General features: G+C 37.4%; 1 protein-coding gene and 1 pseudogene across 1 annotated transcript; both read right to left on the bottom strand.

The window, feature by feature from the left end:
* Nucleotides 1-1202: 1202 nt before the first annotated feature.
* On the bottom strand, nucleotides 1203-12124 carry LOC110112458 (probable helicase with zinc finger domain). The gene is made up of 3 exons (XM_020844687.2): nucleotides 11876-12124; nucleotides 10487-10765; nucleotides 1203-2673 (listed from the first exon to the last, which is right to left on the bottom strand). Exons 1-3 carry the CDS (start codon nucleotides 12017-12019, stop codon nucleotides 1588-1590), a joined length of 1509 nt encoding a protein of 502 aa, XP_020700346.1. The 5' UTR covers nucleotides 12020-12124; the 3' UTR covers nucleotides 1203-1587.
* On the bottom strand, nucleotides 4836-4954 carry LOC114579737 (annotated as a pseudogene).
* Nucleotides 12125-21820: the final 9696 nt, after the last annotated feature.

Here is a 21820-nt window from a genome sequence, read left to right as displayed (position 1 = left end):
TTGGTGTTCTCACATTTGCTAGCTATTATACAAAATGATTGCTCTCATAGTCTCACTACTGTAATGTTCATTATCTGGTATTCAAATTTATCAAATCATCAATAAATGATCCGGCCTATCAATCCGATTAAAACAAAATCTGAAAAAATTGCATTTGAATTGACCCACTTATTAAATGAGTTGAATATGAATCTATAATTCTGCCCGTTTATTAAACAAGTTGGGTTTGTATTGACCTGCCAATCCAAAAGTGACTCATCTATTTTCTTTTACTTGCTTATTTATATTTTTTTAACAAATTAACCTAAAATCTATGATTAATAAATTATAATTTATTTTTAAATCGAAATTGGCTATCAGATCAAATTCAGGTCATTCGAATTGCCAACAAGTTTAGCTCGGATTCAGCATTTTGTCCAATTTATTAAACGGGTTGGACTTGAGTTGATCGAATTCAAATTGGATCAACTTCAAGTCGGACCGAAAACCAACCCATTAACCCTTTTGACACCCCACCTTCAACACTCAATTATTTCACAAATCATGACATAAAATACTCCCCCTCCCTCCAAGAAAGGACTATCATATAAAAATGGTGAAACAACATGTTTGTTTCTGACAAATTTGTTCAAGAGGTGGCAAATATATATACATATATGCACAAAAAATAGTATTTGATCCTATATTTGTGAAAGTTCAGATGCTACAGGAGAAGCTACATGTGTCACTACCTAACATTGATAGCCGGATGACTTTCAAGATCTCTACCGTTTCATTTGGAACATCATTTTTACTGTTTTCTAAAGCAGCTTGTTAGTACAAAATTTTTAATTCAAAAAATTCTTGCACCCTAAAAAACTATCTTTAAAAACAATAAAAAAACTATATTAATAAATAAAAATAAAAAACTATGTCAAATGAAACCGGAGGCTTCATTTAGGATATAATTTTTTTGTTGTTTCTTAAAGTAATTTTTTAATATAAAAATTTTACAAAAATTAAAATTTTTATATTAAAAAATTATTTTAAGAAACAACAAAAAAAGTCTTCCTAAACGAAGCCTAAATCACCATTTGTTTCTACTATATTTGCAACAGAAGAATCTACTATATCTACAAATGAAACCTAAATCACCAGAACAGAACTGCAGCCTAAGACTCACTAAGCATTACAGCAAGTCAGCTTCAAAAGCCTATGAAACAGAAAAAACAACAGGAAAACTTATTTAACAGCATCTTCCCGAAAAACTACTGAAGCTTACCGCTCACTGTAAAACTTGTGGCGGAATTTTCAAACATACATCATACAGATACAAAGATTCACAGGACTAGAGAATTTTTCACAACCATTATTGGTATTTACAGAATACCTGGCACATAGATCATCAAAGAAGACGATTAGAAATATGTAATTGTTGTAGAGGGTACAAGTCAACTCTTAAGCTTCGTTCGGCACAACTATTTTATTGCTATCTAAAGCAACTTTTTAGTACGAAAATTTCTTGAACTAAAAAATTTTTGTATTAGGAAGTGCTTTAGAAAGCAGTAAAAAAAGCATCCCAAACGAATCTTAAGAAGGATCGCGACTCTAGCCCGACCAAGGTCGCCGCATCCCTCCGCTAGCAATTGCATTCAGCCTATCAAGCAAGGTGTTGAGATCAAGGGGCTGACCACTTTCTCCCATGCCCTGAACCACACCAACCACCTGATCCCTCGGGTAACCCATGTTAATAGCTTTCTCAATCATTTCTCCATAGGGGTGGTGATTATTCAGCATTTGCGGAGCAGCTACATTGTTATTTGGTAGATGGCGAGGATGAGGAGCTCTGCTTCCATCAATGACATAAAAAGCATTATAGCCAGGCATGTTTGATTGTTGTGAAGGGTAGGTGTTTGTTCCAATATAGCCAGTCTTAACTAGCTGTGGTGGTCCAAATGAAACTTGGCTAGCCTGAGGAAGGGGCTGTCTCTGCATGTTGAGATGAGAAGGAAGATGAGGAATTGCGATGTATGGGGATGGGGGTGCAATGCTGCTGCCTTGGTATGCTTCAGCTTGAACTGTGTTGGCAGGTTGATTGGAAGAATAACGTGCGTAGTTGGATGGATTTTGGGGTCTGGGAGCTTGAGATTGTGAAGAAGGTTCTTGAGGTTGCAATGGCTGAGGCCATTGCGGGTGGTACTGAGGAAAAGGATGCTGTTGGGGGAGCAGGTTTGGTGCCACATTCGCTTGCGGATTCGCCGGTGTTTGGTTCGAAAGATCTTGCATTTGGGTTCTCTGTTGAGCATATTGCAGGTTCTGGCTCTGCTGTTCCAGTGGCAGAGGTTGGAGGGAGGTATAATATGAGTTTGCTTGATTTAGAATGTAACGATCTTGTGGAGGCGCAGTAAGAGATGCAGGTGCAGGTTGCTGTATTGGGAGCTCTTTGTATTGCTGGTTTTGATCAGGAATAGGGGTTGTTTGGCGTGGAAGAGCAAGAGCCAATTGCAGGTTTGAAGGATCCTTGTCATCATTATGCGCTTTAATTTCAGTAGCAGCTGAAGTGATACCGTCAGTGCTTTTTGGGGAGTGACTTGAATTAGTTGGTTCTTTTTGTGAAAGCTGGAGTTTGGCCAGCTCCTTCTGGGTCTCAGAAAGTTCTTGTTTGTCTCTGATTATCTGAATAGATCTATGGACCTTATGCACAGAATGAGAACATATTAATAATCAGAAATTATGACATACTAGTTTGATATATCACACTTATATTGGATTATATCCAAATTGTTTAAAAAACTACAGGAAGAGTTTACTTGTAAATCGCTGGCATGGAGCTTATGTGGTGAATGGGTGGGTTGGAGGTGGTGGGAAGGAAGAAAGTTATTGGGATGAATTTGATAAGAAACACTGTGGATCTCCAGTTTTTCCTATCAATCTACAGAAAATAGCGAGATTTCTCACAAAAATCTACACAAAACCACGAAAAAAGTAGATAATTTGTATTATTTGATGAAAAGGAAGCAGAAAATACCAAGATATAATTGATCCTCTATTCGAGAGAAGGATCGATCTCTCCCAATCTCTAGACGCCGCTAGAGCCCAAAGGAAACCTAAACCTAAGAGATCTCAAATTTCAATCAAATTCAAGATGCCCTAACCCTAGGAAAACAAACTATTTAATACATACAATTCAAAATGAAATCTCTAAACAACCCCTACATTCAAATTTCTGTCTGTTTCACGTGATCCAGTCCATACGAGACTGGCTTGACTGATCCAATGGACCAGGTATAACATAATTCACAGCTAAGCAAACAAAATTTTATTAAGAAACATAACAAATTCCGCTATGCAGCATTTGCTCAATATAACATGAGAAAGAAATATGGAATATTGTGTATCATAAGAGCAAAAATAAACAAAACAGATGCTATAAACATTACTAGGTTGATAAACAAAGCATCAAAACGAAAGAGCTGCAAGTTTTTTATCTAATAATGGGATGCTATCCAGATCCCCTATTTCATATTGACATATAATGCATGTCCACCAGGTATACATCGCACAACTGGCCTAATAGTGCAGTATCTTTTTTCTATTGTGGGGGCCGAAGAATGAAGGAGAATTTTTCTCTGATACAATATCCAAAAATTTGAGGGAGAAAGTGGAGAAAGAATTCTGAACTGCATGAATTATACTTGAGAACGTTTTCCCTGTAGTCGATACTAATTCTTGATATGGATATAGCTGTATGAGAACAAGGTGCAGGAAAGTCAGGTGCTATCTAGGGTGATGATGCAAATCTAGAACTATTTAATCATTGAAAAAGCAATTAACATGCATTGACTGTTAATTTTTGTTTCTTAATTCATTTCAAGTGTGAAAATATGCCTAACATGATGTGTTTGTTAGTATTTTGAATAATCTATTCGGCTATAGGGGTGTCTAAAAATAACCCGACCCAAAAACCCGGATTTGGGTTAACCTGTTTAATAAATAGGTCGGCTTCAGGTTGGGTTTTACCAACCCATTTATTAAATGGGTCGGGGTTTAGGTTGACCAGCGAACTTGTTTTTGACATGAAAATGCCCTATTTCATTTTTTTCTTTAATTTTTCTTACTTGTCTGCATAATCTTCTTTTTTTTTTAATCAAAGATGCTAAATTTTATAATTAATAAGTTATAAAAAATTAACCAAAACAGATTAACGGGTGGGGTTCCAGTTAGTGTTTTTTGACCTATTTATTAAATTGGTCGAGTTCGGATTGACTGGATTCGAGTCGGACCCAAACCCAACCCATCAACTCATTTTGACACCTCTATTCAACCAAACTCATAACGGCATGATTTCAATTTGCCCATCAAATTTCAATCAGCCCATGGAGTTCAGAAGCAATACTATAATCCAAATCGTAATATATTACCCACTACTAATCCTATTTCTCTACGAGCTATTGCTGCAACTTTCACTTTGACTGCCATCCTAGCTACAGTATGCCAATGTTTTCCCTGTGTGTTCCCACGATTGATGGTTTTCCTGCTGCTCCTGTGTTCCCACATAAGTCCCAACTGTTCGGACTTGTTGATTCCTAGTCACAATAATGCCACTTCTATGAATTTCCCATTAAGTTATAATTGTCGCCTTCCTCACCAGGTGCTTGTTCGCTTTTTCCCCTGCCTTATATTGCTGCCACTAACTATAGTTCCATCCTCTGCAGCAAATCATCCGCTCAGGTGCCTTCTCTGTTTCATTGGTTTGAAAGAACAAAAATTTTCCATTTCATTTGGATGCTCAAGCAGCAGCAGCAACAACAACAACATCATCAAGTCTTTGTCCCACTACGTGGGGTCGGCTAAAAAGGACGCATCACGAGGACTTCCCAGAAAGTCAACCATCATAGTACTAATCTAGCCCAAGCATGCTTAACTGCAGAGTTCTAATGTGATCAGGTGCACGGTTGCAGGTATGGTCGCACCCTAAAGGACAAAGTCAAATTTATAGGAGAATTTCTACAGACGAAATTAATGACGGACGTTGAAATATGTTATATTGAGTAGATCTTAGCAAGAATTAGGTGGGTTTTTATTTATGTAGAGTTCTTAGTAGTTATAAATAGGACACTGAGGCATATAAAATTTATTAGAGATTAAAAATTGAATAAAATCCCATTTTTTCCTCTCTTCTAATGCCTACCCATCAAATTTGTATTTTCTTAGTGCTGCACAAGTGTGGTTGACTATTTCCAAATGAGGACTTAAGTCAGTATAAGGACTACCTCTTCCGTTCGGGGTGATTTCAATCATTTCTCATTTTTTAAATCATTTACTAATTGGCTTGCGTTAAAAATTAAAATTTTCTCAAATGAGTGTAATTGATATGTGCCGGCCTTCTTTTTGAGGTATGAACTTAACTCGTTTCTGATGTTTAATGTTTGTCATCATTTTCAAAATTTAGTTGATTGTTAAATTATTTCTTGGGATACACAAAGCAAGTTTCCTTCTTTACATTAAAAGCAAGCAATTTTACTAAAGTTGTAAATTAGCAATATACAAATTGTAATTTTTATTGAGTTTTAATTTTGCATCTCATCTTAGTTTATTAGAAACACTAAAATCTTAACAATCTTACGATGCGAGCTCTCATACTATGTCTATTGGCAGCCTACTTTCATCAGCTAGCAAATCTAAAGTAGGTAGTCCCCTGCCATTGACTTTCAATGATTGGACTAGCGAACCATCACATTTAAAACTCACTTGATAGCTTACAATTTTAATCAAGATAAAATTGAATTGGTTTCTCTTGAATTGAAACACAGACCTGATCGGAACTCGAACCGAAAAATCTGGATTCGGGTCGACCCATCTAACAAATGAGCCGGGTTTGGGTTCCAATTTTTGACCCATTTGAAATATCGAGTCAAGTCCTGGTCAACCCACTAACCTGAATTTGATCGAGTCCCCATTCAGACCTCGCCAATCACCCCACGCAATTGCGCATTCCCCCTCGGGCGTGCCAGCAGTCGCTTTGATGAGGACATCGTCAGAGATTGCGACACATGTACCATCAGGAGATGCCAGAGATCGATGACTACGATCATGATCTTTATTCCCCAAGTAGTTCTTGTTCATCGCATGTGGTTTCACATCACGCTTATTTGCGTGCAACAGAGAGTCGGAGTCCAGAGATATGTGGGCAGCCTTGCAGAGAACCGGAGATCTGAGCACAACACTCATGCTGTCACACATATAGCCCTCACCCAAACAAGAAGTCGAGCATTCACGCACTCCCGCTCCCGCCCTCCCTCGTAGTCTTGATTGCGCAGGTGTAGTCTTGCACGTGGCCCTTGCCCTCCCTCGCGCATTCGCGCACTCCCGTGCCCAAAGTCCTATTCGCATGCTGCATTGTGTGCTCTCTCTTACAATTTTTGTGTCAAGTCGGGTCAAACCGATAACACGATGGGTCGGGTCCGGGTGTTAGTTTCTGACCTGCTTATAAAATTGGGTTGCATTCGAGTCAGTTGAATTAGACCCAGGTCAAATCCGAGTTTGACCCGATCCTGACCCGAATACTCATTTTAACACCTCTACTAAAAACTTGCCTAAAAACAAATCCACCTGATTGTGGATGAAAGGTGAATCATAACCAATTCAAACATACAATCTTACAAGCAATTCAAACCCCAAAAGGGATTTAAATCGAGTTTGAACAAGATTTCTTTTCTCATTTCATTTACGATTCCCTTAGAGAAGAGTAGTAAGCTAATTCAAAATCAGTTAATTCAAATCAAGATAGATCAAATAAAAAGCTTGTTATAATAAAAAGCTTGTTCAGCTTTAAGTATGGGTGATTTAGATGATCCAAAAGATCTAGTAGATGCTAGCATGCACTAAATCAGGAAAGCTCTTTATCCTATCAAATAGTAAAAGATAACAATCATAAAGTTTTCTACTAATAATAAAGTTTTCTACTAATAATATTGTATTGAAATGTACTACCAATGAGCATGCCCAAACAATCTGCTATGAAACATTTCTCTAATACTATCACTAATTATGCATAGAATACATAAATTATTTTTGAGAACTAATGCTTTCATTAAAGATTTCATTAAACCACGATGAGTCTAAAATAAATCGGTAACCTACACTTGCAATTAATGCTTCTCTGAAATTCCATTCCAACAAGCCCGCTACACTGTTTTTGCAGTTATGATGAAGGCATTATAGATATCTAGCAGTTCTTGCTTAAATGTATCACTCCACTAACATCTACTACTCTGTCTAACACATCCATCCAACATTGTTGTCCTTACTCTCAAACTCTTTTGATGAGTGTCCACACCACTTCAATCTCCTAAACTGCTATAAAAGTGATAATCCAGCCACGCAAGTAGATTTTCATCCAAAAGATGCATGAACAGTTGGCTTTCATATCATGTCAAAGAAACTATTTGGCATGTCTTTTTCATTAAAATGCTAGTTGAACACTCCTCCGAAATGGGGCACATATATGTTGGATGCAACCTTTGACACTCTTAACTAGCAACACACCAAATCGATGCAATAAAGGATTCTCTTACTCTAGCTTTTTCATTCTCTTAATAATATAATAACGGCTTGATTTATTCCTAGTCTGTACTTGACAATAGCATCTTGAAGATGGACCTTCTGCATCAGATTAAATTCAAAAATAGTATCCTGTCTGTCTTTAATTTCAGATGACATGCATTAAAGTGAAGTTTTCTACGCTGTTAACCTTTTTATTTTTTATTTTTTATTTCTAAATCTACAATCTAGACACTTTCTATGTTGTTAACTTGTGTTTCTTTCATCATGTCAATTAGGGCCGTCAAAATCGGGTCACGGGTCGGGTTCGGGTCAAATCCGAAACTGACCCGACAATGTTCAACCCGACCCGTTTTTGCAAACGGATCGGTTTTCTGAACCCGAACCCGATCCGCTTCTGGTCCGGGTCAACCCAAACCCGACCCACTTCGGGTATATTTTACTAATTTTTTTATTTAATTCGATTTATTTCAATTAAACCTAAATTAAATTAGGACAAGATTTACTTTAATCAATTTAAAATAAATCAACCTTAATTTAATTTGGGCAACAATGTTTATTATTTTTTAGAAATATCATTTACTTATCTCATAACAATCTTTTAAAACCCTCCTAAATTAATTAAAAACGGGTCAAACCGGTTTGATTTCGGGTTTCCGAGTCAACCCAAACCCGACCAGGTTCGCGTTGATCCGAACCCGAAATTTTTGGGTCGTGTCAAATATTGACACCCCTAATGACAATATAACTTGATACACAGTTTTACCATAATTAACAGTCAAAAAACTCACGAGACATGTAAGATAAAACAGCAAACTAAGAAAAATAAACAGAATCACAGGGGAAAAAAAAAGTTTATCCATAATAAATATCTTTATGACTTCATATATAGGTAGAAGAAAAATATTTCTCCATCCAAAATGACTTTTTCTTCATGACTATCCTTCTCATACCCAAGTATTAGCCACTTCTACTAAATCTTTAAGCAATAAATAGTTATAATTCATAATATAAAGATAAAATTATGTTCAAATATAATTTTACAACATTGAAAGCCAATCAAGTTGTTTGGTAAATGGAAGTTATTATTTAACATTATATTCATATATCCTCAACAATAACAACCATTGGACCGAGAGGTCTAAGCAAAAACAATTCCAAATCAATTGTGAGATCATTTGTATCAATGAAATTAGTAACAAATTCAGTTTATGGTGTTTGGATTACTTGTGGAACAAAAATCGTTAAAGTTGTTTCCCCATGCTAATGACGCTTTCAAAGGCTATTGCCTTTCAGAGAAGCTAACAGAGGCTCTCAAATGCCTATAGTTTTTCAGGGACATGGATTTTGTTTTCTAAAGGCGAAGATTCTAAATTGAGTTAACCCTTGGTCATGAATTGTAATCTAGTTGTTCAAATTAATACATTCTTATGGCCTAACATCAATGAAGACTTAAAAAAATAGTATTTCTATTTAAAGAATCATCATTAGCCTTATCCCAACAATTTGTAGAATGTTTTTTTAATCCTATTTTCCATTAGTTAATACTAACTACTGTGTGAGGTGTTAAACCTATTTTAAGGAAAACTTTTTGCTTTTATCCATGCCTCCATACCCTTTTTTTTCTTCCTAACTCTATGATATTAATGCATCTACATTTTTTTATTAGCATATTTTTATCATCATAGACATTCCCAAACCACCTAACTACATTTTTAACCACCTAATCTTCAATTAATGCTATTCCCACCATTTATCTAACAAATATTTCTAAATCTATCCTAACATTCTCCTTTGCATACGCTCATCATTGTTGAATGCTCAAACATAAAATAATGTAATTAACTATAACGATATTAATTTTGCCTTTTAAGATTCCATGATATTCTCTCACTTAATATAGAATTCATGAGGTATTTCTCTAAAATGCCCTTTGAAAAATAAATGAATCTATATCTATATAAGGTTGACTGTGTATGGTACAAAAGACCATATCAAAAAGGTAAGGGGATTCCTATCAACAATAAGCAACTGGAAATTAAATTTAAATGATATGACCATGTACAATGAAAATTTAGAGAGCAAAAGAAGCTTTGGCAAATATACAGAATCATGTGAAATAAGCAAATTAATTAATTGAAACAAAATCAGCGTGCCCAAAAATATTTAGATGATCATTGTAAACAACAAATGCAGCTCCATGCATGGATGCCAATGAAAATGAAGGGTTCATAAAGTCATACGTGAAGAGTTGGAATTATGATAGTTGTGTGCCAGAAGATAATGGTAACTTAATTTGTAGCAGGGTAAATGAAAGCTCTCATCATTATATGGTTAAATATAACATCTTACTGCAAAAAAAAAAGAGAATATAGCATATCAATTGCCCTCGAACCTTAACTAGCACATAAGATTCATCATCGGTCGGTTGATCATATTATTGCATGCATGCTTTAAAAATGAGCTAAGCTGTCCCTAAGATATTAAGTTAGAATATTTACAAAAACAAGCAAGTGGTTCGATGTGATACCTTGGGTAAGAAAAGTAACAATTCAAAGATTTCAGAATGTGCAAAACTAGAACCGGCATGAAAAACAAATCTGCCCAAATCTACCTAAATGAACAGACATTGTCGAACATATCGAAACCGCAACAAGAAGCGATGTTTGCAAATTGACATGTGAACAAAACAGTATAACATCAATTTCCCATCATATTTAGTTGATTAACTAGGCAATACGCAAATTTCTCACTAAGATGAGAGCTATATGTGGAGTATCAAGGATCCCGTAGCTGCTGTAATAAAAAGATATAATTAGGACGCCTATGAGATAAGAAACTGATACAGGAAGATCTTAATTTGTTATGGCATGTATCTCCTGCTTTGAAGAGGTAAGAAAGATTCATGTTATGTTTGAATGTACATATATGTTTGTATACTTACTTCATGAACATGCTTCTCAAGAGATTTAAGCTTCAAATTTGCTTCACTCTGTTCACGAACCATGTCAGCACGAAATTCACCGATTGATCGTTCGAGCTTAAAGCAATATAACTCCAACTGAGTTAGTCTTCCACTGATTCCTTCTAGATTCCTGGTAAGGTTATCAGTATGTATTTTCATGCACTTCTCAATAGCAGATATCACATCTTCTCTAGCATATTCCTCTGGTTGGCCAAAACGATTAGTCAAAGGCCTCCCCACTCTACTCTCATGAAGGTCCTGCTTGGCAATATAAAATATACAAATAAAAAAATGATATGTGTGGCAAGGATATCAGGGTAGTTCTTTGATGAAATTATGAGCAATGAAAAAGAAAAAAAGCCTATCATACTCATGAGATCAAATTTGAAGAATATCTACACTCATAAAAACTTTAATAAAGACGGTCTTTTTTTTGGCTTTTAAGCCAATTAAGTCAAACTCACACGCACATCACATACTTGATTAATAGCCAATGCTCTCAACCAACCATTAAAAGGTGAGCTGCATAAGTCTCTTCATGTGAAAAAGCCTTAGTTTCAGCCTTGCTAGTTCTAATTTTAAGGATGCGTGGCATTTAACTGCTCTACCAAACAATCATAAAGCAGATGTAGGTGTCGAGTGATTAACCACAAAAAAACTTCAAGAGTATTTAATGAACAGCCAGAGAAATATATAAATAAATATTAATTACACTTACAAACAAATTGAGAGTTAACCAAACGCTAAAATGCCAAAACTTATTACGAAGATTTAATTATTATTAACTAAAAATAGTCTATTGTCTTAATCATGTTGTAAGTATAGCTGAACCAAAAACCGTTGCCTTTGGTAGGGTTTCTATGGTCTTCTACGACTAAATAAAAATAAAAGCATCAGCTTAAACAAAAAAGATAGCAGCTTCTCAAAATAATGATCCTTTTAGATCCTAATAACTAAATACAGCGAAATTTAACCAACTATCACTCCGCCTCCATTGATTCTCGATACCCTAGTTAGCCCCGACCGACCACCACAAACCTCCAAGCCCCTAACCATAACACCATAAACTCCAGAATACCTCTCCACATCATAACCTATCATTTGACAAGCCATTCCACCCATGAAAACATCCTTTTGTCTTTCCCACAAAACCCTGAACCCGATCTAGGCACTCTCGGTTTTTTCACCTTTCTAAGGGTTTTCCCAACTAACCACCACCACGAATTCAGTCCTACGAACATCCCAAGCATTCTATCCACTTTAAGACACCTCTCACCTTCCACCCCCCAAAGTTAAATAATTCAAAGTATTTACGTAAATCCCTTCCCCGATCAGGTAAAAGAAATTACTTTGATGAAATTTCATCACCTTCGCAGGAGACTCCGACCGCTTCCCGTTGACCGCCGCATCCATCTGCGGCGTGTAGTCGTCGTAAGAACACAGCACGTCGTCAGAGCCAAAATCAAATGATCTCGCCGAAGCCGATCGCGTCGCAGACCCACCGGAAGCCATCGAGATGCCGAGATGTGGAAGCCGATGGACAAATGGGGAACTAAGGGCTTTAAAATCAGAGGTTCTGAGCAGCGCAGACGCTGGGGTAGGATAGACACTATCGTATTCTCCGGAGAAGATATAAAGTAATCAGGTAGTATACCCATAGCCTTTACTCAAATAAGCCGACCTCCTCTCAACCGTCCGATTGCTTTAAACGGCGTGCTATAAAGGCGTCGGGGTAATATAGTTGACCCTTTGGCTGTGTTTTTGTTATCTGGAGCCACTGATTTTAAACGTATTGGTGGAGAGAGAAAGCTAAGGACGTGTACGGCAAGTACGTCATTCAGTTCATTTTATGATGGTAAGGAGGTACAGTTGAAACGAAAAACGTGTTTTTTTTTGGCTGGTGGCTGGTCGGCGTCGATAGTGGACCAAAAACTGTTTACGCGTGTGGCACGTGTGATATTGGAAAGCTAGGGCCATAGCGGCTTTAGAGGAATTTGTAAAAATTGTCAAACTTATTATTTATGAAAAGATGATAATAATTAATAATAACAACTTACTGAATTAAAAATATTTTTTTTCCAGAAAATAATGAAAAATAATAATAATTCATTATGAATTTTATTCTTCAACTTTATGTTGCTTATTATCATTTAGCACGTATAATCTTTTATATATACTAATATAATTAAACATTTACCAAGTGCATTATTTAAGCAAAATTATAAAATTTTTGCAAGCTGGTATATGTGCGGTGGTTGAGTAAGTGAATTTTTCATTCTAACGAGGCACGAATACCTAGCACACAAACATATAGTTGGAGAGAGCAAAAAAATCATTAGAAATTTTTTACGTGGAAATTCCAAAAAAGAAAAAAATTATAAAGCCTCGCCAAGGTGAAAATATTGCATTATATTTGAGTGAGTTAGAGAGGTTGACTCGCCCCTTAACTTAGATGTGATTAAATTACAATTATGGGTACTCAGGAGTTTGTAATGACCTTGGTTGAATGACGGAGGCCAAAAATCTTGTGATAGCGGCTGGGAGAAGGTCTAGTTGAGGATGACGCTTGGGCGGAGGTTTGGCAGTTGTTAGTGGTCAGGTGGAGGTCCAAAGGTGGCATGACGATGGTCAGGCGAAAGCCAGATGGAGATCGGCGGAAGGGTAGTGGTTCAGCTGCAATCGACGGATGGACAGTGGTCCCGCGGCAATCGGCGGCCCGGTGTGGTCCCGCGGCAATCGGCAGCCTGGGGGGGTGACCTGGCAATGACCTGTCTATTCATAAATTTTCGTGGTTGACACATCCTATAAATATAGAAAATATTCATGGCAAGTTTGGAGTGCTCAATCAGACAGTCCAAACTAAATCCCTTGATCATGGAGAGTTTTTCAATCATTTATGTGCTTTCATGATGTTAGAATTAAGAGATCTTAAATTCGTTGGATTTGTCTCCTCGAGCCACCCGATTCGATTGTAAGCATGCCATATTTAGATATCACTTGGTCATCCCATCAATGCTTTAAACATTTTAAATATGTTTCGGCTCTTTGATTTTGGCTTATTTGGGCTTGGATTAGGCTGATTTTGATGTCATTTGATTCATCTTATTAAGACGTTCAATTTGATTATAAGTTTGCTAAAATTGGATTTTGGATGGTCTGAAATTTAATTTCAAAAGTTTTAACTCGGATATGACTCGAGATTCAAGCTAGATCAAGGCAATTTAAGGAGACATATCGTTGCCCCCTATTTTCGGACATCGAAACTCACAGAGTTTGAAAATATACGTCTAAGCCTTCAAACTGGTTGAGAAAAAAATATATTTTAGATAAATTATGAGGCAAGACTACTCCATGGACATCAATTTGGACCTCCCCTTAAGGCTGTGAACCAAGTAAAATATCCCTAATTAAATTTTAGTATTCCATAACTTTGGTATGACGACTGTAGCAAAAAAATGTCAAATTATTTTTTTTCTTCTAAATCCACTAAAATTGCATGAAAGTGACTATAGAGTTTTTTTTTTTTTTTTTTTTTGCTATGAAAGTGCCAAAAATTAGTCTGGAATGTCGAAAAATAGTCCGATGACCCTTAAAATGTGTGCATCTAACTGTCCAGGCCAAAAATTGGGCCCGATCACACATTGGTGGCCGCCCGGCTGGCCCCCGCTTATTGCTCTCAGCAAGCATCAACATGCATATAGGGCATATCCAATTACCCTCAATTAATTTTTGGATTTTTTTTTACACACCGCCTCTCATCAGAGGTAGCTATATTGCCGCCTCAATTAAGGCGACAACATTAATAATTTTTTAAAAGGGCATATACCTTTTTTAGCAAAAAAGAATCTTAAAAATTCATGAAATTTTTTTTTTCTTCAAGCCCTTGAATATTTTATAAATTCTCCCCTTAGGGTTAGAGAGAGGGCACACATGGTGGAGGTTTTTTGCACTGATCAAGTCTCGATACTCTTATGTAGGCTCCTATTTCCCTTGTTGGGGGAGAAACTATTTGGCAATAGTTTAAATACCCGTGGTAGTGGCAATCAAGATCCGATACTCCTATGCATGCTCTAGTTCTCTCCCAGTAGGGAAAAACAAGCCTCATATAAAAGTATGTGTTTGTAGTATTTGTTTATGTGTTTATTAATATATTAGCAAATTTCCTTTATGCTTAAATTATTATTATCCTTTAATTATTTTTATAATTTGATTATTTAATTAACCCATATAAAAATAATAATTAAAAATTAGGATAATAATAAAACCTTAGATCCTAGTTTGAATGAACTCTATTTATACTTCATAGGTTGAAAAAACTAAAATTTAACTGATTCAACTATTTGATAAGTGTAAATAATATTATGTTTTATGTATTAATTTATAAGTGAAAACATATGTTTTAGTTGTGTTTTTACAAAAAAATAAAGGAAATGGGCAAAAGTTCAGGTTTGGTACATCGCCGTAGCATTAGATAATCTATCGCAATGATGTCATCATTGACACCGTTGGAATGCCCAGATATGGACATGGTGGTGCCCAGTCTCTGTTTGATAGCACCATAGCATCGGAGGAGTCACCGTCACAAAGCATAGTCTATATCTATATAGCGCCGCAATGCCAAATTTCAACGTCGCCAAGCCAAGGGGAGTGTCACATGGAGTCGTGGACGTCACAATGCTCAACTGTCAACAGCACCGTGACGCCACAGGTAAAACTATTTAGGCCATGACCTACCAGCGAAGAGACACGTCAATTCATTAAATAATGACTCATTGTTAGTAAGCGCCAATATTAGTAAGTGCCACAACGTAGGAAACCATTTAGAGATGTGGTGTTAGTTCATTTTATGGGTGTTGTAGTGTAAGTGACTCAAAAGCCGCAGTGCCGGAATCTATTTTCTATAATTTTTCTATAAATTATTTATTTATAATGTTAGTTGAAGAGTTCAATCACTTATTTAATTTCAATCTTTATAGCGCTTATTTAATTTTTTCTTAAGAACTGTGTGGGTCTCCAAAAGGATTCTACTAGTATAGTTTAGAATGCAAAGGTTATGATTGCACTATCCCATAGGATAAAATGGTTATTAGAACGAAATATACAAAGTTATTTCAAATAGTTTCGGTCTGTGAGAAGCTCTAGGCATACGTGTAATTATGTAATTGGCCACCTTGCTCTGTCCGTACATCCCTAATCTATATAAAGAAAACAATAGCTGATGTACCAGATATCTAAAAATAATATATTTCTATTTTACTTTCTCTATGTTTCTCTTTGATTTCTTGAACCATTGGTTTCTTCATGGTATCAAGAGTAAGATAGTATCATGTTCATGGCCCATTCCGCTTCATCTCAGACGGAAGATCGCTCTTCGTCGACAATGGCAGAAGCAATGGATCCGATCATCCTGTCCAATCTCAAGTTTCTGGTCTCAAACATAAAGAATGTTGTCACGATCCCCCTCGCCGCCGACAACTACTCTCTTTGGCGATCACAAGTTCTCAAGATCGTCTGCGTTAATGGCTTCCAAAGCTTTCTTTATTCAACTATGCATCCTCCACCGGAGACAGTCACCAATGCAGATGGGTCGTCTTCTCCAAACCCTCTGTTCTCCAAATGGACTCTTACGGACCAGAACATTTCGGCATCCATTTGCTCGAAAATTTCTCCACAGGTTCTTCCCTAATTCATCTACCTGGACACTACCGCGACGATTTGGCTGTCGCTACAAAATCGGTTTCAATCTACCAACCGATCCAAAGTCATTCAACTCAAGAACGAGCTACACAATATCTCCTTCAAGAACTCCACCATGACCCAATATCTCATCGAGATCAAGGCGCTGGTGGATCAAATCGCGGCTGCCGGAGCAACCGTTGACACGGAGGACATCATTCTGTACATTCTCAATGGTCTACCCTCACATTATCAATCTTTCAAGACGGCGATTAGAACGATGCTTACACCAATCACGCTCGGCCAACTCTACCCGCTTCTTCTCAGCAAAGAAGTAAATCTGGCATCCGATGCCGCCAAATAGGCTAGTCGGACCGATCACAACATGGCCCTCTTCAACTATCGTGGTCGCGGGGTCGAAATTCCTCTAGCACGTCTAATACATCACGACAACCAACATTTGCAAATCTTATCTACTAGATCTACTTCAAGAAGGGACATTCGACACAATCTTGCTGGCACCGCCTAAACATCCAGTATACTCCTCCATCAAGAAACTCTAATACAGCTCTTCTTGCTGGTACTGAAATTACCGAACCTAATTGGTTCTTGGACTCGGGTGCGTCTTCTCACCTTACAAACTTGCTCGAGAACATGACATTGTCCACACCCTATAAAGGAGCGGATACCGTGACAATAGGTGATGGAAGCTAGGTTAACATCTCTCACACAGGGTCGGGCATTCTCCCAACCCCGTCTCGTAAGCTAAATTTATCTCAAATACTACACTCACCATCCATTCAATACAATTTACTTTCCATATCTCAATTAACTAAAGATAATGACATATCAATTATCTTTGATCCTAACGGCTTCATTTTGAAGGACGTGAAGACACACAAAGTCATTCTTAGCGGACCATGTAATGGGGGTCTGTACAAGATTCCAATCAGTTCTCAACCAAAGAAATCCATTGTACTAGCTACCAACAACTCATCGGCAGCCCGATGACATCATCGTCTTTGACACCCAAACAGACGGATTATTGATATAATTTCTCATTGTAACCCTGCTTTAGGCGTAGACAATCACGATTTTTCTTGCATCTCTTGTAATACTTCTAAATGCCATAAACTTGTATTCGACAAAATCGAACGTAGTGATCAAACATTGCTTTCTTTAATTCATTCCGACGTGTGGGGACCGGCCCCAGTTGAATCCAATCAAGGATTCAGATATTACGTGATTTTTGTTGACGACTACTCCATATTCACATGGCTATTTCCGTTTCAATTCAAAACTGAGGTGTTTGATACATTTGTTAATTTTAAATCACGGGTCAAAAACTACACATCTCAAAAAATCAAGACCCTACGGACGGATGGGGGCACTGAATTTGTAAACCACTCATTCTCCTCGTTCCTGAAGAAACATGGCATCAACCATCAACTCTCATGCCCTTACACACCCGAACAAAACGGGGTGGCGGAACGAAAGCATCATCACATTATCGAAACCACACGCATGCTCTTAGCCACTACCTCTATTCCGTACAAATACTAGCCGGATGCAGTGTCAACGGCAATCTATCTCATCAATAGACTTACGTGCCCAACAACGAACAAATTATCTCCATACGAACTGGTTCACAATCGAACACCGTAGTATGATCATCTCAAGGTGTTTGGGTGTGAATGTTACCCACTCATATCACAGCAACTCCGTCACAAAGTTTAGCCAAAGGCGCACCAGCATGTCTTCTTTGGCTACTCTGATATTCACAAAGGCTACAAGTGCCTAAATCTTCACACGAATAAAATAACAATCTCTCGTCACACAATTTTTCAAGAGAACATATTCCCTTTTTGTGCAACTTCTGTATCTATGCCAACCAGCAACCCAGCATCGGTCCCTCCTACATTACTCACGCCAGTCTCTGTTCACTCCAAGGCTCCTGCTAGAACTCCTACGCAAGCAGTCTCAACTCAGAGAACACCCGATACCTCTTATGTCCAGCAACAGAATACAACTCCTGTAGCTCCAACCACTGAACAAAATCCTCAATCGGTATCGATTCTTTCATCCACTCAGCACCATCCAATGGTGACACGCAGCAAGACAGGCACTCTTCGACCAATAACAAAACTCAATCTGATCCACGATCACAAGTAGGAATTCAGTCAGAACGATCCAACAACCTATACTGAAGCCCTCAAGAAATTCGAGTGGCGTCAAGCCATGGCCACCGAATTCTTGGCTCTCCAACGCCAAGGTACTTGGCAACTTGTTAAACCACCACCAACTGCCTCCGTTCTCGGATGCAAATGGACATACAAGACGAAGCACCGCTCGGACGGCACTATGGATACCTACAAGGCTAGGTTGGTGGCCCAAGGGAATCACCAACAATACGGTCTAGACTACCTACAAACTTTCAGTCCTTTGGCCAAACTACCAACCATCAGAATTCTCCTTGCCACTGCCCTGCACAACCAATGGCCAGTGCAACAACTCGATGTGGCGAATGCCTTTTTACACAGAAACCTCTCGGAGACGGTGTACATGGCTCAACCACGAGGATTCGAGGATAATACTCACCCAGACTACGTTTTCCATCTGAACAAAGCTATCTACGGCTTAAAGCAAGTGCCGAGAAAGTGGTACAATACGTTCACCACCACGCTAATCAATCTCGATTTTGCTCAAAGTCAATATGAACCCTCTCTCTTCGTCTACAACAAAAATCTTACTCGGATCTATCTACTGGTCCACGTCGATGACATTCTCATATCCGAAAATGATCAAGAAGCTGTCTCCATGATCCTCACCAAACTCAATCGCGCATTCAATATGAAACATCTTGGGGATGTGTCCGAATTCATGGGCATTAAGATTACAAAGCATTCTAACAGTTACTTTTTATCCCATGAAAAATATGTTCATCAACTTCTTACACAAGCACAACTAACGGAATGTAAGGCGCTGGCGAACCCAACATGTACCAAATTTCCAGATAACTTCAATACCGAGACCATTCTTCAGGACGCGCAGCTCTACCGTAGCCTAACCGGATCCTTACAGTACCTAACTATTACCCATCCCGACATCTCGTATTGTGTAAATTAACTATCCCAGCACATGCACGATCCGCAATCACAACATGTCTATCTGCTTAAACATCTACTGCGCTATCTCAAAGGTACGTCCACATTTGGCATTCCGGTTTCAAACACTAACCTTACTCTCTAATCCTTTTCAGATACCGACTGGGCAGGAGATCCAAACTCAAGAAAATCAACCTCCGGATATTGCTCATTCCTAGGGACTACAATCATCTCATGAACAGTCAAGAAACAACACATCATTGCTCGCTCATCCACAGAATCCAAATATAGGGCATTGGCGGCATTAACAGCTAACCTTATATGGATCAGGAGGCTGCTTTCTAAATTCGTCATCCCTCAAAATGGCCCTACACCGATATAATGCGACAACACCTCCGCAATAGCTTTGGCGAATAACCTGGTCTTCCACGCTCGTACAAAGCACATTGAAATTGACCAAAAATTTGTACGCGACCACATACAAAACAACAACATCTCCATTCTACCCATTAGTGCCACAGACCAAGTCGCGGATATATTTACAAAGGCTCTCTCAACTCCGCGATTTCAAAAACATTGTCACAAACTGACAGTCATACAAGACCCTTCAGTTTGCGGGGGAGTATTAGAACCATATATACAAAGTTATTTCAAATAGTTTCGGTCTGTGAGAAGCTCTAGGCATACGTGTAATTATGTAATTTTCCACCTTGCTCTGTCCGTACATCCCTAGTCTATATAAAGAAAATAATAGCTGCTATACCAGATATCTGAAAATAATATAATTATATTTTACTTTCTCTGTGTTTCTCTTTGATTTCTTGAACCATTGGTTTCTTCAATGGTCGTAGGCCTTTATACTATACGTAAACATGCCAATGAGAGAGCAGATAAGATCATACAAATGATTAACTATAGAGGATAGTGGCTCTCACATACACACATCGATGAGTAATAGTATATATGACCCAATAATCATTAGATTTCTCCAATTCAATATATCAATTTGAATGGGATTTATTTGATATTGGTATCAATTTCACACGGGTGTGAACCCCCGTAGTTAATTACATCTTTGGTCTCGGCATATAAAAACTCTCGATTAAGGATACTATACTTTTCTCTCTGAGGGTTTGGCGTATAAGGGAAAATCTAGGCTCTTCCTAATCATGAGAAAGATAGACTCAATTGGGTTAATCAACATGTGTGGATCATAGTATCACTAAGCCAGACTAAAGTAGAGAAATATGAGGAAAAGACATTACAATCCAAGCATGTATAATACAAGAATAGAGATGGCGTCATCTATGTGACGTTAATGGGTGTGATATATAACCTCTAAAGGATAGAGAGCTTACCCACCAATAAGGTGTATAATGGTACACAAATACCGCCAACCTTTGATCATAATTCTACAAGGGACGTAGTACTGTACACCCAATATTAATGTCCATGACCTAATGCAGTATGGGCTTAAATCTTGCTTGAAAAAGAAGGCCAGCTAAACCACCTAATCGCGTAAAAGCCATGTTGTTCAGTCGTTATGAAAGATAGATGGGTGATTAAGTTTTTGGGATTTAAGGTTGACATCTAGAGAAAATTCTAAGTTGCATTATACTTATAAATGGTGTTATACGTCTAAGACAGATATAATTAAATTTTGATTTTAATTTATTTTTAATATAATGCAAGCTAGTTAAAATATCTTAAATCATGAATGATTGAAATTTAAAAAAAGCTTATAAAATAATTTTTTAGAAGACTAGGCTACCCCATGTTCAGCACCTCATCTTTATAGGTCAAATTATCTGAACTCCACCCTAGAGCTGAAAAATGTCTAAAACAAGAAAAAAGAGAGTGCATTAATATGCATGGGACCTCGAATGGCCTTTAGATTACATTAGTAGGTCGTTAATCTTTCTATGTTATTTGATTTCTTTAAATTTATTTTTAAAATACGAGCAGAGAAATTTATTCCTAATAGTTTAACAAAGTTCAAGCACATACACATAGAAGAATGAAACTTATAAAAAGTATATCATTTCTACTGCGCAAATAAAGTAAACAATCAATAACATAAAAAAAAAAATAAACTATTATTATATATTGTAATCATAAAAATCACAGAATAATCATTTGCTCAATTTTTAGCAACCTGTAAGCTTGACCATGTTTTTATTAATTTGGTAGCTAAGCAGCTGAAGCACCTATAGCAATTATATTATTTTAAAGCATTATTAAACTTATCTCCCTTTTATAGCCCTTCACAAGAATGATCACGAGCTGAGCATTCAGATTATTTTTAACCTAGGAGTAGTTTATTGCTCATCACATCACAAAAAGAGAGTGATCAAAATAATCATCACATAAATCTAACACAATAAACAATAAATTCACCATCACATATTTCACATGCATATTGCCATATCACAAAAATAAAAAAGAAAACATCGACCTGATCTAAAGATATAAGTGGTGTCCTAACCAACAGATCTAGGTTTGTGTAGTAGGCTGTATGGTTTGGGTATGTCCT

This window comes from Dendrobium catenatum, unplaced genomic scaffold (assembly GCF_001605985.2).
Source record: "Dendrobium catenatum unplaced genomic scaffold, ASM160598v2 fragScaff_scaffold_621, whole genome shotgun sequence".
Taxonomy (NCBI): Eukaryota; Viridiplantae; Streptophyta; class Magnoliopsida; order Asparagales; family Orchidaceae; genus Dendrobium; species Dendrobium catenatum.
Note: the sequence above shows the minus strand (reverse complement) of the source record. Positions and strands in the feature narration are given on the sequence as shown.